The following is a 21,776-nucleotide window of genomic DNA, read 5'->3' on the forward strand; positions in this document are numbered from 1 at the left end:
CTCCCGGGAGACTAGGATTGGCATTTATTTCAGGTAATATGGGTTCCACACTCCCTCTTCTCTCCCCACCCACCAGAGGCACACATCACAGCAGAATAGCCCCGATAGCACAAAGACGGCAGCCACAGGGCGCTCATCCTCAGTGGGCCACCACTGGCCCTCTGGCCTCTATCAGTGGTATTTGAGGAAGAAAAGGTTGCCATCCACTGAGATGGATTCAAAAGGTCCTGTGCCTCCTGGGCTGGCCACACTCAGATGGCTTGATCCTGCCTCTGACTCAGGCTGAGCACACGTGCGGCTGCCAGGAAGACCACCCCAGTGAGCAGCTCAGATACAAAGCTAATCCAGCCGAGGGCCAGGGACCAGCCAAAGCGTATGTCCACCTGATCCAGCAGGGCCCTCTCCTCCAAGAGGCATACTGCCTCTCGGAAAGCAGCTGCCGAGTATGCAATGTAGATGCTGATTCCGGTGAGGGTCACCATGGCTGAGGGAAAGACAAGGACAGTCGTTTAGAACTTCTGGGCCTGCGCTTCCTCCTCTTCCTCCTCCTTTTTCTCCTCCTCCTCTTTCTCTTCCTCCTCTTCCTCTCACTTCCTTCTGCCTCCTCCCCTGCCTCCTTCTAGCTCCTTTGTGAATGAGAAGTCCTGGGAGGAAGCTTAGTCTGCAAAGGCTGATTGATTAAGCCTTCAATGATGTTGTTCCAATCAAGGGGATTAGAGGGTTGTCAGAGAGCGAACAAGCCCCACGGCAGCCTGTCTTACTCTAACTCACCCAGATGTACCCACCAATGAAAAGTGTCTTCATTTATGGCTTTCTTGATTTGTTGCTATAAAACATCCCATGAATTTCTACTTCATTGGAATATAATATTTGTGGAGACCGGAGACCTAAATCTATGTTCCCAGGCCATGGTCACTAATTTTTAGCTCCAGGGAAAAAATTCTATTCTTTTGACAAAAGAGCTAGGTTTTACCCCATACACCTTCTTCTCATTCTCTCTCTCCTCCCTCATCTTCCTCCCCTACCTTCCTCTCCCTCTGTCTCCCTCTGTCTCCCTCACCTCCTCCTCCATCTCCCCTTTCTTTTCTTCCACTCCCCTCTCCCTCTGTTGTACAAGACTGTTCTTCCAGCCAAACTGCTGCCAACATCAGGAGTTCTTCTGGGCTGGAGGGAGCAGGGGGGTCTTAGGACTCTCACCTGAGTTTTCAGCCACCCCATTAGATGCATTTCTACCCTAATTTTTTATGGACTTGGGGAAAGAGATAGAGGAGATCGAGAGGGAGAAGGAAAGGGGTGGGTTTTGTCTACACAGGGAATCATCACACATGCTGGGTGGGTGTAGACCTTCCAGAGTGGCTGCTTTAAGATCATCCATGCCCCTGCCTGCAACCCCTCACCCACTGCCCTGCAAGTAAACCTCATAAATCCATAGGTTCCCCTGGGGAACTTCCGTTGAATCAGATCCCATTGGACCCAAGAAAATGGGAAAAATATGTTTTACACCTATTTTAGGGAGAAATTTTAGCAGCACCCTCCTATCTCCTCCCCTTCCCCCTTCCCATTCTACACACACACACACACACACACACACACACACACACACCTTTACCTTCCCCTCTTTTCCTCTCTTCCTATCTCCTCTCCCTTTATCCATTCCTCTCCCCAGCCAGGGGTCTCCCATAGCTCTCCCTGTCTGTGGAGTGTCTGTAGGTCTTTGCTGAGCCAGCCCCTGCCTGCTGCAGCCCCCTCTTCTTCTTCTACCAGAGGGAACCTAGTCCTGTCTAGTTCTGTATGTGCTTGAGTAGGACACGCCCCTGTGACCTCACAACCTCATGGCCCACCACAGCCCAGGGCACTAGTGCAACTTTCCTTCTTTGGGTCTCTCTTCAGGTTGCAAGTCCCCGAGGGTGATCGCCAAGCCTCTTTCCCCAGGCACCTACTGTGTGGCACACAGTAGGTCTCCAGAAGATATTGACTCGTTGCCACATGGTCCAGGATGGTGGCAACTGGACACACCTGAGTTTTTGCTATTTTGTTTTAGTTTTGTAGTGTAGGGACCTGCATATGCGAAGCTGATGCTCTCACTGGGCGTCTGTCTTCCAGCTACTTATGTGACCTTTCACTTTCAAGTATCATTAAATTAGTCACTCGGTCCTTCGATCGTGCCAGACGCACAAGCTGGTTTGTGCCTCCAGATCAGAGTCTTACCTGAGGGTACTGATGTGAGAATTAGCTGCTGAACTGCCATAGCCTAGACTGTGAATAGCCATGGGGAGATAATACTTCATATTATCTGTGCCTTCCTTGATTTCCTCCTCTAAAGTTCCCAAGAAATCGTCTCTCTCCTGTGTGAGTGCATCTGCACGTTCCTGTGTGTGTGCGTGCATGCATGTGTGTATGTATGTGCTCACATGTGCATGTGTGATGTGTACATGTGTTAAGAGGACATCCTGTCTGTCACTCACCACCTAATCCTCTTGAGACAGAATCTCTCACTGAACTTGGAGCCAAACCAGTAGTCAGCCCCCATTTTCTCCACTCTTGAATGCTGGGACAATATGTATGCTTACAATCATGCCTAGATTGTCCCATGGTTTGGAGGGATCTGAACCTGGGTTCTCTTGCTCATATAGCAAATGTTCTTACACACTGAGCCATCTCTGCCTTTCTCCGTTTTAATGCAGGGAGCCAGAGAGCAACCATCTGGGGTGTGGGTCTCACTTTCCCAAAGCCTGTAGACAGCCATGTAAACAGAACCGCTTCAGCCAGTGTCCGCCTGCCTGGCTTTTGTTTGGATGCGGTTGATTTAGTTTGGTTTGGTTTGGTTTGGTTGGGTTGGGTTTACGTATGGGTTCGGGTTTTTGGAGGGTATGGTTTGGATTTGGGTTTGAGGGGTATGGTTTGATCTGGCATTGATGTCTGTTTGTAAGAGTTACACTGTATGGTATTATCTGGATTTCAGCTTGACATCAACACGTGGCCTCCCGGGTGTTAGGATAACAGTGTGCACCACCATGTTCTGATTCGAGTCACCTTCTCACATTAAACCTCGCATGTTGAACACGTGGGTCATCTCCCACAGCTTTTTTTTATGGTGAAACTCCTAAAATCTATCCTCTGAGCCACACTCAGGGAAGGTCACATGAGTGTGCCCTTGGTCTATGGGTGCTGACTGTAATCAGGAGAATAGACAATAGGCCCCTGAACGTATGAAGCTGAGGGCCATTCAGCCAGCTTATCCCAGGACCCACCCACAGCTTCTACTCCTAGCTCTATTCTGCCTCGCCGTGAGTGAGCTCTGCTTCCCGAGAGCCTGTGCAGCCATGTGACCCGTGCGAGCCCAGAGAAGCCATGTGCAATGTGGCCTTCTGTGCCCGGTCAGTCCCACATCAAAACTGCTACTCAGCAGAAGGGAGCAAAGGCCGTGAGTTCCAGGGTCTCTTGTCAGCTCTAAACCAGAAGACAAGGCCATCACTGGGAAACCAGACAAAGGTGTCAGACACAGCTTTGCAGCAAGATGCCTGGGATGACTCCTAAGGCTGCGCCCCGCCCCCTCCTTCTCTTCCTTCCCTGGAACCAGATATCTGGGGAGCTTAAAGCTGAAAACCAGTACCCCTTTCAGCTTCTGTCACAATGGGGGGGGGGAACCCTTGGAGAAGTTGAGACCTGCCCCTAAAGAGGTTAGGGTTAGAACATAGCATTCACCATCAGCACAACTGTAGAACCTAGGCCCTGGGCAGGCGCACACCTACCTCCAAAGAGAAAGAGGGTCCCGGTGAGCAGCAGGAGGAGGTGAGCTCGGAGGAGGAAGCTCAGGAACCCAGTCATCCCCCCAAACACCATCACGATCAGACTGAGTGGCAGCAAGATCACAAATGTCCCGTGCATGGCTAAGGAGAAGAGGGGAACAGACACAGGGGTTACCAATATCCAACATCCAATCATTTACATATGTTTACCACATGCCCGCAATACTTCTACCCAACTAGTAAAGAACAGTGGAGACTCCTGAACACATGGTCTGAACTGTGAGCATCCTTGCACTTACTCTCTGTAACCCCTAGAGGGTAGTGTTGTATTGTTTACTAATTCTCTCAGGGCCGGCTCCAGAGCCCGCTATTCTAATGAGTATGCAAAAAGAACAATAAGTCTATGAGATAAACACCACTAGGGCTCCTAGAAAACTAGCTCCCTTCTAGCTAATGTCAGTGATAAGTGGGTGAGCGGGTGAGTGGATAGGCAGAGGCTGTGGGGAAAGGACAGCTTCTAAAACCCCTATACCCAGGGCTGGAGAGATGGCTCAGCGGTTTAGAGAGCCTGCTGCTCTTGCAGGGGAACTGGGTTTGACTCCCAGCTGTAAAAAAATTAATTAATTTTTTAAAAGCCAGCATGGTGGTATATTCCTTTAATCCCACCATTCGGGAGGTAGAGGCAGACAGATCTCTGTGAGTTCAAGGCCAGCCTGGTCTACCAAATGAGTTCTAAGATAGCTGGGGCAGTTACACAGAGAAACCCTGTCTTGAAAAACAAAAGCCCTATACCCACACTCTGTCTCTGCCTGGCCCTGGCCCAAAATTACGGACACATCATAAAGTCAAGGCATATGACTCACTTTATCCTGGGAGGGGGTATGGATCTAATCTCATCCCACACCCCAGAAGTAACTACACACTCACAATCCCTGGTGATCTTCATAATAAAACATCCAACACAGGGGCCAGAGAGATGGCTCCAGGGGCATAAACACTGGCACATCAGCCTGAAGACAGACGGAGAAAGCTAACTCTACGAAGTTGTCTTCAGTTGTGTGGGCTGTAATGCTCCTGTCTCCGCACCACACACGAGAATGAACAAGATTTCAAAACTCATACAGATGGCCTCTGGCCGTGATCTGGGAGCCTGACTGTAGACACAGTACAGACTGGGTGGAATTTGCCCTTCAATTTCGACCTTTTAAGTGAGTGCTAGAGATTCAAACTCACATCCTCACCCTTGTGCCACAAGCTGTGGGCCCACTAAGCCATCTCCTCAGCACCCCCCGGAGACATATTAAATTCAGCAGATGAATGGATGCTGTCTTCTAGGAGCCCGGCTCCATGGTCCAGAGACAAAGATGAATAGCTCACAGACAGTACCCCTGTGGCTGAGCTGACAGACCGCACACAGGGATTAGCACCGAGATCACTGTGCTCCGAAGAGCCACACAGTCATCAAAAGCCATTAAATCAACACCCTCAACGGCCGGCACACACCAACACTGAGATGAACTGGAACACGTGTGCCCCTCGATGGTCTCAGGATCCGCCAAGCACCGGATGCCCACAGCCCCTACCCCCAGGTCTGTTCTAATGTCTGAAAGCCCAGAGGCCGTAATAAGCTGGGTGGTAGCTTTGCAGAGCTTTGTTTTCTCACCTGTCAAATGGAGAGCCAACAAATAGCCCATCCTCTGAGCCTGTGAGTTGAGGACTCAGTACATGAAAGAAAAAAAAGCAGTCGTGGAGGGGATGGGGAGGTGCTTCTGTCCCCTAAGCATCTGTTGTGCAAACACAGAGATCTAAGTTTGAGACCTTAGCACTTGGGGAAGTGGGGTGGAACAGCAGCATCCGTAACCCCAGTGCTAGGAATGTGGAAAGATGGATTCTCTTTTGTTTGTTTGTTTTGATTCTCAAGACAGGGTTTCTCTGTGTAGCCCCGGCTGGCCTGGAACTCGGAAATTCACTGCCTCTGCCTCCGGACGCCGAGGTTAAAGGCACAGCACAGAAGCTCGGGAGACGGTTTGGGGATGTGGCTCTGTACAGTGCTTGCCTATCGTTCAGGAAGCCCTGTGTTCCAAGCCCAGAACCAAGTAAAACCAGACATGGTTCTCAAAAAAAAAAAAAGAAAGAAAAAAAAAAAAAAAAAAAAAAAAAAAAAAACTTTAAGGGGTGTGTGTGGCATAGTGAAGAAAGGAGTCAGCAGCTAAGAGCGTCAGAAACGCTTCCAGAGGAGCCAGATTTGATTCCAAGCGCCCAAGTGGCAACTAAGATTTGTAACCATTTGTAACTCCAGCTCTAAGGGGGTCCAACATCCTGTTCTGGCATTCATGGGCTCTGCACACGGGGAGCACACAGACATAACACAGACTCACATATGATCATCATCATCATCTCAGAAACAAACTACCGAAGCCAGGCATGTGGTGCTTGGTTATAGTCCCAGTAGTTAAGAGGTAGAGGCAGAAGGATCAAAAATTCAAGGTCACATGCTTGGCCAGACTGGGTGACTCAAGACCCCGCCAAACCAAAAAGCACCAGGAATTTATTTGCTAAGCTTTAGAGTCAAGGTATTTGAAATCAGGGTCCCCGGTCCCCACTGCAGGGGGTGGCCCTGCCTCACTCCCAGCCACTTTGGGGCAGCAGTCGGCAGCATTGCCTTAGGCAGCTGGAGTCCAGGCTCTCCCTGTCTCTTCTCTGCTTTTCCTCTTGAAAGGACACCCACTCATCACGGGTCTTCAGCCCATTACATTAACCCAGGAGGACCCCAGCTTGAGATCCTCAACTACATCTGCCGTGTTGCTCTTCCCAAATAAAGTATTCATTTAAGGTACGGTTGGCATGCCACGGCATGCGTGTGGACATCGGAGAACAGCCATGTGGGGCCGGGTCTCTCCTTCCACCTTTACTTGGCGTTGTGGTCTGAATATGAGCTGGGCTCGTGCATTTGAACACTTTGTCCCCAAGCTGGAGGAAATGGATGTGAAAGTTGTGGAACCTTGGGAAGACGACCCCTGCCAGAAAACATCCATCACAGAGGCCAGCGGGCTTTAAAGCTCTACAGTCTAACCCCACCTTCCACTCAGTTTTTGCTTCCTTGGTGTGAATGCCACGTGACCAGCCAGCCCTCTGGAACTGTGAGCCAAATAAGCTCTTTCTCCATTAAGTTGTCTTTGTCATGGGTATTCTAGTCTAGCAACAAGGGGGAAAAAAAAAAAACTAAGGGACATGGGTCCTAGATATGGACCACAGCATGGGAGGCAAGTGCTTCTGCCCACTGAGACATCTCTTAGATCCAGGCATGTTTATTTCTTAGTGACATCATTTGCTGCGCCACCATATCCCTTGGGTGAGATACAGTGGGAGTGTCATATATGCCAAGAGTAGGTGCTCAGTAGATGGTAGCTATGGTGACCGTGGTATCTTTATAGATGGCTATATTGTACCACTATAGATCTGAGTATTAGAGTGGCTATGGTTAGGATGCTCCTCTCCAAAGGCTGGTTCCCAGCGTGGCTCTATCAGGGGGTGATGAAAACAACAGGATCTGGGGCCTGGAGTGAGGTCTGAAGTGGGTGGACACTTCCGGGGACACTGGGGGCGCCTGGTCTCTTCTCCATCTCACACCCTGGCTGTGAAGGGAGCAGTTTGGCTCGCTCAGCCAAGTGTCCCCAACACGTTGTGCCACACCCACCCCCAAAGCGATGGGCCCAAACGAGAGGAGCACAGTGTGACCTTCGAATCCCCGAGCAAAAAATACACTTTCTGTGCTCATGAGTTGATCGCGTCCGGCGTCCTGATGAGGGAACGCTGGCTGAGCCAGCTGAGGAACAGCAGCAAACAGCAGTGCGTGGCCTGTAACACCGAGTAACTGGCATGTCCGTTCCTCCATGCAGCTTAATGTTCTAGGCATATTAATCCTTTCTTTTTACGGGCTTCATAAGTTTCCTTAACATCGTGTAAACACACAAATGTCTAGTCATCCTCCATTCGACACACTGAGGCTGCCCCACCCCCACTGCTTCTAACAAGCGCGGTATCCCTCCTCCTAGAAAGGTCACAGAGGTCCTACAAGTGGAATCACCATTTTAAGACTCTTAAACATGGGATTGGCTTTCCATAGACACCCCAGGAAGGCTGCCTCCACACCCAAGCCCTGCACTAGCTTTCCATTGCTGTGGCAAAACATCTGAGCGAGAGAAAAACAACAGGAGGAAAGGTTTCTTGGGCTCAGAGTTTCCAAGGCTTCCGTCTGTGCTCACCAGGCTTCCTGGCTCTGACTGGTGACAGGGCAGAAATGCCATAGCAGAAGAGAACTACTGGGCATCCAGGAAGAGATGGCGGCCGGAGTTGGGGGGGGGGGGCAGTTGCCAAGAACACGATTACTCCTCAGCCACTTCCTCCAGCCCGCTCCTCCTAAAAGCTTGTTAGCTCGAACTCATCCGCCATGGATACAGCCAGTGCCGGTCACGTGACCATTCTCTGTCCTCGCCACAGACCAAGCCTGTGAGAGGAGATTCCATATCCAAAGGGGGACCGATTGCGGGGCTCTGGCCTCGCTCACTCCCTGCACCCCACCTTGCCTGCTGCACCACTCTGAATAAAATCACACATTATTTCCCTCCTGTGCCCAGAGCTTCATGACGCTGAGTGTTTTATGTCCCCTCCAGTTCCGCCCCCGCGCCTCCATTCTCCTCTCGCACCCAGCTTCATCTTAATTTTCCACACGACTGCAGCGCCCGTGCATCCCAGGAACCCCAGTCTGGCGGCGTCCCCCCCACAACCTCATCTTCTCAGGCAGGCCGGCCTGCTTTGTCAGGAAAAGCATTTGACTCTCTGAGTCAAATCATCTGACCAGCTTGATCATCATGGTCCCCTAATCGGAAGAGACACAGCAGAAGATGGACCTGGAAAGACCCGGAAAGCCTCCGAGAAGCACACTCTAGCCCTCCCTCCACATCCGCAAGGCTTCTGACTGTTTCTGGAACATGCTGACCCAATCCTATCTCCTGTCTTTGCTTGCTCGTCCTTCTCAAAGTCTCTTGCCTGAGGCAGAATAGCCGGAAACTCTGGCCATGTGTGTGTGTGTGTGTGTGTGTGTGTGTGTGTGTGTGTGTGTGTTTACATGTTCCTATGTGTACAAGTCGGAGTGAACCTGTGCGGTATACACATAAAGACCAGAGGTCAACCTCAGGTGTCATTTCTAAGGACATCATTTAGTTTGGGTTTCAAGGCAGAGTCTCTGTCTCTTGGCCATCCACCTACTAGTACTGGGTGGATAAACATGGTCCATAGCTGATCGTTTTTCCCCCCAGGGGTGCTTATGAGTTTGGGTCTGGTTTGGTTTGGGCTCTTGTTTGGACTGGGTTTTGTAGGTTCTGGGTATCGAACTTGGGGCCTCATGCTTTCATAGCAGACCAGCTCCCCAAGCCTACAGTCTTGTGCGTGCATTGTGCTAAAATGTGGCTCAGCACAGCATCATTCCAATAGAGGGGAAGTGAACTGCCAGGGTTCAAGTCCCAAGCCTGCCAGCTCTCATGCAAATGTAACTCACCTACCCACTGTGTACCATATCTCCTCATCTACAAAGGTGAGTATGATAATAAGAGGCATGATATTGATGTGATATGATATGATATGATATGATATGATATGATATGATATGATATGGATACAGGCTGGCTGTGATGGAGATTAAACCAGTTGATCTGTGTGAAGAGATAAGTCCAGTGTTTGACCCAGAGAAGCCATGATCTCATGATACTCAATGCCAAATAGCCCTATTATATAAATACCAAATGAATCAGAGGATGAGGGCGGAGAAATGGCTCAGGAGGTGAAGTGATTGCTACACAATCACAAGGGCCTGAACTCAAAAGGGCAGCATCCACACTAACACCACATGTAGCAGCATCCGTGTGGCAGCGCCCACTTGGGCGGGGGATCTGGTCATGACGGCTCACTACTAACTGTCTGGCTGAACCAGGAAGCTCCAGGTACAGCGAGAGACCCTGCCTCAAAAAAATAAGGTAGAAAGTTATAGAGGAAGAGACACAACATCAACCTTTGGTCTCCAGAAGTTTATAAGTAGCATGAACACACACATACCACATACACACACGCACACACAAAAACATTTTTTACAAAAAAAAAAACCTTTATTATTTATTGTGCAAGTATGCATATGTATTAGAGAGATCATGTCTCTGTCATATCTGACCATGTGTGTCATATCATGCGTAGTGGGCTCAGAGGATCCCTTTGTGGAGTCAGTTCTCTCTTACCATGTTCCCATGGGTTCCAGGGACAAAACTCAAATCTATAGTCTTGCAGGACTCAGGCCCAAACAGACCCCCTTCCAAAGCAAAGCTCACGGGGAGAGGAAAAGAGAGGGAGCACCAGGGATCCCAACACATTGGACCACATCACAAACATGGGCCATCCGCAATCAGTGTTTCTGTCATTTTCTCCAGCAAGATTCCTGACTGACACCCCTAGTCTGCTGGCTGTCTACCGGGTTCATTGAGAGAGCTAAGTGACAACCTCTTTGCCCAGAAAAGCATTTGCCTAGAGTAAATCTGAAAGCCCAATAAATATTCAAGCCAGGTTTATCATGGCTCTGCTACTAAGGAATATGCCCCCTGGATGCTGGACTGATTGGCTTTCTCATTCAGGACGAGTCAATAATGTGGAATTATCAAGATCTGGTTGGCCTGTGCGCATGTCTATGGTGGGGGAAGGATTGTCTTGATCGCTGGTTGAGGTGGGAAGGTCCATCCTGCATGTTGAGGCTTTATTTCACACACGAAACCCTGGACGACATAAGGTAGAGAAAGCCAGCATGTAGAGAAAGCACAAACAAGGAAGCAAGAATCCATCCATGCCTCTTTGCTGTAGACCATGGCTGAAACTACGTTCCTCACAACAGTAGACTGTAAACTGGAATTGTGAGTCAAATAAGTCCTTCCTTTCCTGCGTTGCTTTTGTCAGGGTGTTTTGTCACAGTAACAGAGCTCCCTCCAGAGCAGATGGCTTTTTGTCCCCTGACTGGAAGAGGTAAGGAGTTGAGCCATCTGCCCGTGAACTTTGCAAGTCTGTCCACATTCCTCCTCCCAGATGGCCAAATAGAATCAGCCAGCAGCGATGATGGAGTTTGCCTGATCACTCTGCTCGCAGGGCTCAGAATGCACTCAAGTGGTCCCTTGGCAGGCTTGGGTTTTCTGCCCATCCTTGCCCACCAGGATCAATTTAGGGAATTGACTCAGAACAACACTATTGACAACCTGTCTCTCTGGCCAGTGTAGCGGATCATTAAATGACTAGAACATCTTTACACCATAAAGAGCTTGGACCAAACACAGAATTCATTTATGGGGAAAAAACATTTCTGAGAAAAAAAGCTCTCTCTGGGGGTGATTTCAATGAGTGTGCAATCCGAAGGGGCAGCTTGCCCTCCTTCCTGGCTAATACAATGGGGATAACGGCAGCCTCAGCTCCTGGCTGTACATGTAACTAAGCACCCGCCACCCCAGACTTACTAAAGGCGACTCCCAAATTCCTCCCTCACCACAAGATTAGAAGGAGGCCATCGAGATGGTTCTGAGAGCAAAGTACCTATCTCGTGACCTCAGCGTATCCCCAGGTAAAGGTTGGGAGAACCAGTTCATGGCGCTGTCCTTAGATCTACACACAGACAGCACATACGGTAATGGCAAACATACTTTTAAAAGCTCTCTGTGTAACAGGGAGATTTAAATATATACATATATATTAGAAAGAAGATGGCTCCTGCCCTCGATGTGAGGGAACTGAACCTCAGACAGGTGGAGGAAATGCCCACACATGAAGTTGCTGCTTAGACTTACATCCCAGGTGAAGAGTTCGCTTGGTGCAGCTAAGAATCTGCCCATTTCTCACACTCGGGGGACAAGTAGGGCGGTTGCAACAGCAAGTTGACAGGAAAGCCCAGCCAGTGTCAACAATCTCTGTGTGGATCCAATAGAACTCAACTCCAAGCACCAGCCTTGGCAATGGGTCACTAGTGTGTCTTCGGGTAAAAAAGGAGTCCAGCAGGGCTTTAGCTAGGTAGGTGAATGACTGCTGAGCACCAGTCATGAGTCTGCCAAGCGCTTCTTTGAGGCACTACACAACAACAACCAAAAAGCAAAGTGGGCTCTTGATGATGTTCCTTCTGAGTGTGTGATGTCTTGTTTTACCATTGTTGGTAATATTTGATCCCTCAGGGCTGGGGGTAAGCCCGGGACTTTGTGCCTCCTAGGCAAGTCACTGAATTGTATCTCTAGAAGTTTTTAAACTATTGGCTTAGTTTAAGGTGCCCAAGCTGACACTGAACTCACACCGGAGCTCAGCAGTCCTTAAACGTTTGGTCTTCCTGACTCAGCCTTCTAAGTGTTTTGTGTATTTTCATTCCTGTTTTGTGAGGCACCCTTAATGGATTTGACATCTCATTTTGATCAGTGTAGAAACGAGGCTTAGAAAGGCCAAGAAATATAATCCAGGATCAAGAGGGCCAGAGAAGGCACTGAGTTAGGACTAGACCCTGCTCTCCCGTACTTCAAACACAAAATTCTAGATGATTCTTGAAGCAGTACTCAAACAACAGCGCGGGGGGGGGGTACACAGCAGTACAGACTGCCCGCAGCTCTCCTCAGCTCCCACATAGCCACAGGGGAGCCTCAGGCAATGGAAACTTACACAGAGGTGAGCTTGAGCTGACAAGGGCCATTCAAGATTTGGGGGATTTTGTGAGCAGGTAATGTTATGCTGACAATTTAAAACTGGCCAAAGTGGAAATATAGCACAGAGAAGGGCTAATATTACAAATAAAGGGCTTTAATTTTTCTTCAAGAGAGCTATGGGTTAAATATTTCCCAGAATGCTACCGGACTTGAGAGAAGCAGCTTGGTTCCAGTCATCTATTTGTCCATCCGTCCATCCATTCACTCCTCACCTCAAACCATTAGTCATTCACTAATGCATCCATCCATCATTCATCTACTCACTCATCCACCTATCCAGTCATTCATTTCTTCATCCATCCATTCATCCATTCATCCACTCACTCATCCATCTATCCAATCATTCACTAATCCATCTATTCACTCCTTACCTTAAACCATTAGTCATTCACTTATCTATCCATCCATCCACTCACTCATCTACCTATCCAGTCATTCACTAATCCATCCATCCATTCATCCACTCACTCGTCTGCTTATTCAGTCATTCATTCCTTCATCCATTCATTCATCATCTCACTCATCCACTTATTCAGTCATTCATTCCTTTACCCATCCATTCATCCACTCACTCTTCCATCTATCTAGTCATTCACTAATCCATCAATCCGTTCAACCACTCACTCATCCACCTATCCAGTCATCCACTAATTCATCCATCTATTCATCTACTCACTTATCCACCTATCCAGTCATTCACTAACCCATTCATTCATTCATCACTCACTCATCCACTTATTCAGTCATTCAGTTCTCCATCCATTCATCCACTCACTCATCCATCTATCCAGTCATTCATAAATCTATCCATCCATCAACTCATCCATGGGTCCATTCATTCATATCTATATAATTTTGACCCATGATGTAGCTTGTCTTCACTCTCACATTTGTTCTGAAGACTTTTGGGATGTGCTGTCTGCCCGCTTCTGTGCTAAGTGTTGACAGTTAAACGATGGGCAGGATAGAGATAATCCTTGACTTCATGGAATTTACAGCCTAATGAAAAAGTCAGATTCTACACTTCAGAAAGCCAAATGACCTGTTCAATGACACAGAATTAGCAAAGCTAAGTTGGTTGGTAGGACGTCAGGAAGAGGAATCAGCATGTGCAGAGTCCTTTGGCAAGAGGAAGCCTGAGATGCAGAGGGAAGAGCTAAGGTAGAAACAGAAAGGTAGGCTAAGGGTAACTTCCTAAGCGGCAGGCTGTCTGTCCAAGACTACACACATCCAAGGTCTGTGGCCGTCCATCGTCATTTCACACTCAGATCCCCTCTAGGAGACCCTTCCAGGACTCAGTTGTCAAGTGAAAGCCAAAACTGGAGACAACAATCCAGGCCTGGTGCTGAATATAACTCCAGCTGCTCAGGCGGCTGAGGGAGGAGGAGAGCAGATACTAGGTCTGCCCGAGCCACAGTGTGTGTTCAAGGCCTGGCTAGAAAACCTAGTGACACTCTGTTCAAAGTAAAATCTAAAAAGAAGAAAAGATAATTCAAGAGCTAAGAATGTAGCCTTGTGGCAATTTTTGGTATCATTATGTTTAATCTATATACACCAAGAAAACTCTGACTGTTTCCATGTTACATTCTGTTCTACATGTACTTTATGCTTATGGTAACTAGTAAGATTTCAATGCATGCTATCAAACCTCTATATATTCATATAGTATTATACCAAAATGCCTTTAAAAATCTGTACATGTATCTCTTTTTTTAAATAAAATTGAAAGAGAGGAGGAGGAGGAGGAGGTGGAGGAGGAGGAGGAGGAGGAGGAGGAGGAGGAGGAGGAAGAAGAAGAAGAAGAAGAAGAAGAAGAAGAAGAAGAAGAAGAAGAAGAAGAAGAAGAAGAAGAAGAAGAAGAAGAAGAAGAAGAAGAAAAGAGAGACAGGGGTTGAGTTCAGTGGTAGAACGTTTGCCAGCATGAACTGAGTTTAATACCCAGTACTGAAGCAGCAATGGTACCAACTTCTAGCAGGGTGGATATGAGACTCAAAGACAACGAAGGAAAACTCTTGGCTGGGTGTCTGGACAGCCCTAAATTTCAATAAACAAAATTACCCCCCCCCCTTTTCTGTCCTTCCACAGGTGCCACTCAAGTGTCTTTCTTCTTTTATATTGGGCTTCACATCTCTAAAAAGTTGCAGACCCTGTGGAAGGTGCTGGAAAAACCAGCCGACAAGGCACATGTTTGTCTCCTCCTAAGCACCTGCTTTAAATCACCCCCCACACACACTCTTTCTACTGACAAACTGGCTCTTGCTCACTGGACTAGACGTTTCATTCAGCGTTCCCCATCCAAAGGTGTTCGGAAGCCAGCTTGGGCTCCCCCACCTTCTTTCATGAGATTGCCACTCAAATACAAATACTTGTACTGACGACCTCTCCGCAGCAAGTCCACAAGGTCCTAGAGGGCACTGCCTGGATTTGAGTTCTCGCTCAATCACCAAGCTGCTTGGTGCACAGGGCTGTCCGTTGGTTGGATGAATTCTGCACTCCTTCAAGTTAAAAAGTGACCCCGCCCCCTAGGCACAGCCCCACCCTCTCAGGCCCAGAGATCAAAGCCCCAACCCCCATCCCCCACCGCCTCCATGACCACTGCAGTTCAGGAACCCAAGTTTGGAGAAGAGCATCAAAACTGAGAGGCAGGAAGGGATCGTTCCCTCCATCCATTGTCCCCAGACTTACTGAGAAGCTGTCTGCTGGAGTCGCTGACTGTCACATTCTCCTGCCAGAAAGGGTTCATCAGCGGCGTGCAGGTGCTCTGGACTGATGGGAGGAAAGAGTTTCACAGTCAGAACCCTGGAATTCTCCACCCCACCCCCAAACCGCCCTAGATATCGCCCACCCAGGAAGGCAAGGGGGTGCTATGCATTTGTAAGCTGGGCGCCTCACACTTTTGCAGGCCAGCCTTTCTCTCCCAGCACCCCTAATGCTTGTGAACTTGGAGGTTGAGATAGGAGACAAGCAACAGGTCCCCAGGCATGGCACCCAGGTGAGATCGCGGACCCTGGGAGGACCCTTACCCCGGCAAGTCCTCCAGAGTCCCGAGTGGGAGCTCAGAGGCTCGTGCTGGCTGCGGTTAGCGGGTTCCTGGTCCCGCACCCTCGGGCTGCTCCTTTCCAGCCTCTCGGTGTCGATGATGTACCAGAAGTCGGTGCCGATGGCGGCTGCCAGCAGCATGAAGCTCAGAGCCCCGCTCAGCGCCGCCGCGCCCGCCAGAGCACCCAGGCGCACCCGCATCTCCCAGCGTAGGGTCCCCGGGCGCCGGTTCCTGCCCACGCTCCCGGTCTGTTCGCTGCACCCCAGATTCTCCAGCGTGGATCTGGAATCCGGCTCAAACTCTAACTCCACCGCCCTCACCTAAGCGAGCCCACTTGCACGTGCTCCGGCCCAGACCTGGGACCTCAGAGATCTCTGTCCCCGCAGATCTCCACCCTGGTGCCTTCCGACCCTCCTCGGAGCCCGGGTCAGGCGCCAGCACCGGCGCCACCACCTCACGCAGCTCCAACCTGTGCCCGGTGCTCAGTTCCAGAATCTCCTTCCTTCTGGCTCTGCACTCTTCTCCTCAGCCCCCGACTCCTGACTGCCTCCACTTCCCTGCCTCACCCTCACGAACCCCTCCAGCCGCTCCCCTCCCCTGTCCACCTCGGTCCTCCTTGTTCTCCCCACACCTCTACCTCGGCGCCCCCACTTCAGCCCGCGTCTACCTTCGCTTCCCACAGCTCCGGTTCAGGGCGAGTGCCCTGAAACCTCGGGAAGACTGGGCTCCGAAGGCAAGCCGGCTGGACCGAGGGAGGTGCCAAGGGGGCGGTGCTGAAGAGAAGGCGGACTTCAGAGACCAGGGAGTCAGAGGAGGGTGACTTTCTCTAGTCTGGGGTTACAGAGTCTCCTGCAAAACCTCTTCCTGAGGCGCTTTTTTTATCCAAATCCCATCTTCAAGTAATTTTCCTGGGCTGGCTACAAACAACAATTTTAAAAAGTGGTTTGTTTTTGGTTTGGTTTGGTTTTTTTTTTTTTTGGACACAAAAATTCCCTTTGAAGCAATATGGAACGTTAGGTTCCGCGACTCTATTTTCTTTGTCACCAAAATCATCATCACAGCCACCACGTCACTAACACCACTACCCTAACCGCCACCCCACCATCTGCACCAACATCTCTACCATTGCCCTCACCCTACCATCAGCACCAACCACCATCCCACCCTCACCCCCATCACCAAACCGACAATAACAACCATCCTCACCCCACCATCACCACTGTCACATCAACAATAATAACCACCCACACGGACTCCTCCACCACCACCACCAACCTCATCACCACTGTTACCACCAGCAACACAAACACTGTTACCTTCCTTTTCTTTACCAGAGTCGGTGTTAACACTGCCATCCCCATCTTCAGCACAGAACTTCTCATTCCGTTTGAAACACTTCCAAAGCCAGCTGGTCCGGGATGGAGCCCGTGCCAAGACTAAAGGACGTGAGCAGCCCAAACACAACCCGGACTCTCCAGTCCTAGAGCAAGACACCCGGAGAAAACTCTCCTGTGTGTATGGGAGTGAAGGGCGCAGATTCTAAGAGCTAGAGATAGCCTGCCTTGGGGGCTGCAGCTCTCAGTGGCCCCTCACTGCTGCCTTCTTGGCTGAGAGCTCAAACCCTTTTCCCTGATGTGATACGTCTTACAGAACTGTCACACTGCAGTCCAAAAATGAATAGGGGCGAGTAACGGGGAGGAGGGGAGGAGATGGGGGAGGGGCTCAGTTAGTCTTCGAGGAAGCGACATTGCTCCTGAGATGTGACTGAGACAGCAGTCTATCCTGCCTGCAGGAGTGCGAAAGTTTGGTACATCCGGAGAAGTTTCAAGAATCTGCTGAGGGAACAGAGCTTAGAAGAAAGAGACACCAGGGTAGAGGGTAATGGTGTACAGGTATACAGGTCTGAGGACTCATGCGTGGGACTTGGGATTTCGGAGCTCATTGGGCTGACAGTTTAAATCTTTGGAAAGTGTAAGTAGGAGACAGAAATGTTCTAACCTACATGGTGAGGGGACACAAACCCCCGATATCGGTGGCACTGCTGTGTTCCGCCAAATGGCAAGAAGCAAGAACAGTTGTGGCGAGAGAACCGGAGAGATGGCTCAGCAGCTAAGAGCCCTTGCTACATACACGAGGACATAAGTTCAAAACCCCAGAGTGCACATAAAAAGATTGACGGGGCCATATGCCCTGCAACCTCAGCTCTGAGTGGAAAAGGGCAAAGACAGGAGGATTGCCAGGACTTGCTGATTGCCAGCCTAGCTCCAAATTCAGTGAAAGTGCCTGTCTGAAAACAACAAAGAGGTGTAGACCTGATATCATCCACCTCCAGTCACCATGGCCCGTATGAGAGTGCGCATGCACACTCGTACTCATACAACAGTACAAAAACAGTTCTAAAGGCATTAGCTGGGGGAGATATACTAGACGAACGCAAGGGGTCCTGGTCGCTTGGCCTAGGCTAGTAGCGCAGTGAGCAGGGCAGTGTACGTAGTGTTTTAAGTCGAGGTTAGACTTGACAAGGACAGCAATACATCAACATAGGGAATTGTGCTACCGCTGTTTGCCCTCTTAATCTCCATCCTCACCCTCATCTTCATCCTCAGCAGCACTGGCATGCACGTTACCCAGGAAACCCTAATTAGACCCTGGATTTCACTCGCTCTTGGCTGGCTTTCTAAAGTCACTAATTGTGGAAGTCACACAGCCAGGCGACGGTCTCCCACCGGCTTTCCTGTAAATGGCACCTCTGACTAAAGCCACTTAATGAGTTAAACACCGTTCCTCCACAAATGTTATCTATCCCCATCCTCGGAAGCAAGTGTCTTTTCTCTGCACTCTCTGACCCTCCAGAAAAAAATAACTTCCCTGTCCCCTGAATAAAAGACACCTTTTGTATCCCAAGTCATCAGAGAAGAACAAACTGTCCTTGGGGGGCTGTAAGTCATGGGAATTTTCAACTGGTTACTTTTCTCTGGATTTACGGAACCCAGAACACAACTTGAAGATAACAGCAATCTACGAATCAGAAAAGTAAGCTCTCCTGAAGTTTGTAAGCACCTCGTAATTCGTAATTCAACCACTGCCTGCCTTTGGGAAATGCCTCTGCAGGACTCCCTACATAACAATCCTCATTCTGAGAACCCCTAAGGAAGATGTTCTCCATTGGTGCTGATGATGACTTCCAGCTTCTAGCATCCCCACAGATCTTTATTCTTGCAACAGTAGTGCAGCCTTTCCAGAGGGGAGCAATGAACTTGGATTCATAGTTTCATAGTTTCGAGTTCATAGAACTATCAGCTGCAAAATGGAGTCTCTTATTCTGCACAACTTTCTGCCACATCATCTTCACCATCTTGTATAAGATCCATCTTTCCCATAATTGTCACTCCCAATGGTACGTGTGTGTGTGTGTGTGTGTGTGTGTGTGTGTGTGTGTGTGTGTGTATGTGTGTGTGTGTGCACGCACATGAGCATGTGTGTAAATATGCTCACCTGTGCATGTACATGTGGAAGCCAGAGGTCAACTTTGAGTGTCTTCCTCCAACATAGTCTACCTTATTTGTTGAGTCAGGGCCTCTCGATGAATCTGAATGTCACTACTTGAACTGCCTGACCTGAGTCTCGGAGACCCACCTGTCTCTGTCCCTCACTGAGCACTGCGGCTACAGGTGGGCTCTGCCATGCTCAGCTTTTACATGCGTGTAAAAGAAATTGATGATTTGGTCCTGAGCCTACGCAACAAGCACTGTACACGCCGACCCATTTTTCCCACCGGTACCTTTGCTTCTAAACTCTGCCACACATTACCATTGCTTTTATTTGAAACATCACCAAAAGACTCACACCAACAACCTACAAAGGTGAAATTCAACTATACCCCAGAAGGCCTAATTAAATCTAACAGATGTTCTGCTTCTCTCTCTCCTCTCCTCTCCTCCCCTCCCCTCCCCTCCCTTCTCCTCCCCTCCCCTCTCCTCTCCTCCCCTCCTCTCTCTGTCTCTCTGTCTCTCTGTCTCTCTGTCTCTCTGTCTCTCTCTCTCTCTCTCTCTCTCTCTCTCTCTCTCTCTCTTGTTTGCTCTAGCTCTTGCTCTCTCACTCTCTCTCCCCCTCCCTCTTCCTCCCCTCCCCCTCCTACTCCCCTTTCTCTCCCTTTACTTGAGGTCAGACTTCATTCTCTAGTTTGACTCCCACTGGTGACATTCCTTCTCATAGCCCAGCAAGAAGGACCCTCTTTCTCGGTGCCAACCAAACTTTCAGAAATAGGAAGCTCGATTGGCCCATTTTTTCCTCATCTTTGCTGGTTAGATGAATCATCCCCATGACTCTGAAGATGATGATGTGCAGGTTGGCCACACTTGGGCCACCTATGCAGAGTGCCATCATAACCGTGGGAGTTGAGGGACCAGTGCTGCAGAACAGACAATGTGAATATGAGACACACTATTAAACTGGAACTTCAGATTCCTGGCTTGGCTCTTTTCACATAGAGATCCCCAAAGCCAGACATAGCAGTGCATACATATAATCGCAGCACTTGGGAGACTGAGGCAGAGAATCAGGAGTTCAAAGCCAGCCTCTAACATATAGAGAGTCAAGACTGGCCTAGGTTATATGAAACACTCACATTATTCACAAAAGGATATATATGAGCTACACTTTTAAAAATTGTGGGATGTGTCTTTCTGAGGTTCAGATTTAACTGGGTGTCTGCATTTTATGTGGTGAACCCATTTGGCTGCAGGAGGAAAACCAAGATACAGGTACCAGTGTGGTTCCACATTCTGCATCCCCGGCTGCTCAGAGTGCAGAGGCACCGGATCTCACACCAGCCACGTATGAAACAGTTCTCGTAGACAATCTTCGATGACACAACTTGGGCACACATTTGACTTGGGGTGAACAAGAGCTATATAAACCTTAGAGAGTGGGAATAGGTTTTTGAGGTGAATGTACATTGGCTTGTGGCCTAAGGCACTGGAAATGCCTCATGGGCATGGAGAAGCATTCCAGGTGCTTATGGGGCAGGTTCTTATTGGGAGAGAGGAAGCTGAACCTGTAATTTTGCCAAGGATTTTGTGACATTCCTCAGGTATAGGAAGGTGAGATTCAGGCCCCCCAGATAAGGTCAGGCGGAGGAGAGAAGGCCCCTCTGGAAATGGGAGTTCTCCATTTTTCACTGAACTCAGGGGGCAGTCCAGTCAAAGTAGACTATGACATTAACAGGGTTTCCCAACATACCAGAACCAACCTGTGGACAATCACAGTAAAGCCACTAGATGCCCTTATATTTAGCATGAGCATGTCTCCTAGTGGGCGTCTCGCCAGTAGAAGACATCCTTATAGGTTTCTATGCAGAGATAACTTTGTAGGTTTTGAAAAATCCTTAAGATTATAATCCATAAATTTATCCCTAAGGATTTTAACATAATCAAGCTAAATCCAGCTGTTTGAGCAGAGATAAAGAGATCTGAGCAAAAACCTGTGTGCTGCTTGCCTGCCTGGCTTGGCTTCCTGCTGAAGAGAGCACCTGTCCTCCTGTTGCTGCCACCATAACGCCATTACCATCCTTTATTATCGTCCTTTACTGACCTCAAAGCCTGGCTTCTTCGGCCTTCTAACATGGGCCAAAGACGAAGTGCCCTCACCAAATCTCCCAGCCCCTCAGTGCTAGGCTGGGTCTGTAGAGATTTGCAGCTTGGTGTCTCTCAGCTTCTCTGGTGTACAGATGGATCTTCGATCTATCCATTCCATAGCACGTGAGACGATTTGATAAGCCTCGGTGTGTAATATATATTCACTCTGACCATTCATCTCTCAAAAGAATCCAAACACCACGGTGGAGCCTAGAGCATCCCTGGGAAGTCAGATATGTTTGAATCAGTGGAGCTCAGGCCGGCTCTCATCTCTCTCTCTTGTGAACTTGGGTAGGCCACTTGTCCCATAGCCTTAGTCTAGCTGTCAGTAAAGTTCTGCTTGCCAATGTCTTCCAACCACAGGGCCATCTCCTTAGTGCCTAGTCTTTGTGTGAGGACACTGGCCACTCTGATCTTTATGACCACCTCTGAACTCCTTAGAATTGAAAGTGCTGTTTCCAGGGAAGGTCTATCCTAAGGTCCTGAAGCCTTTGTATTTGAGGAGACCACTAGTCAGCCACACACCGGTGTCAGACCTGCTCTGTGGGAACTCAGGCCGGCAGCAGCTATCACCATCCCCTTTCGTCCT

General features: G+C 49.2%; 1 protein-coding gene across 2 annotated transcripts; it reads right to left on the minus strand.

The window, feature by feature from the left end:
* Positions 1–251: 251 nt before the first annotated feature.
* On the minus strand, positions 252–15,751 carry TMEM114 (transmembrane protein 114; the record flags this gene model as incomplete). Of its 2 annotated transcripts, XM_080908089.1 has the most annotated exons (4): positions 252–484; positions 3,753–3,890; positions 15,197–15,277; positions 15,535–15,751. In XM_080908089.1, the coding sequence occupies 4 exons, from the start codon at positions 15,749–15,751 to the stop codon at positions 252–254; spliced, it is 669 nt and encodes a 222-aa protein (XP_080764215.1). The 2 variants fall into 2 exon arrangements, with proteins under 2 accessions (XP_080764215.1, XP_080764216.1); XM_080908090.1 differs by lacking the exon at positions 3,753–3,890.
* Between the last annotated feature and the right edge of the window lie 6,025 nt (positions 15,752–21,776).

Source organism: Micromys minutus, assembly GCF_963924665.1.
Source record: "Micromys minutus genome assembly, chromosome: 31".
NCBI classification, from domain to species: Eukaryota; Metazoa; Chordata; class Mammalia; order Rodentia; family Muridae; genus Micromys; species Micromys minutus.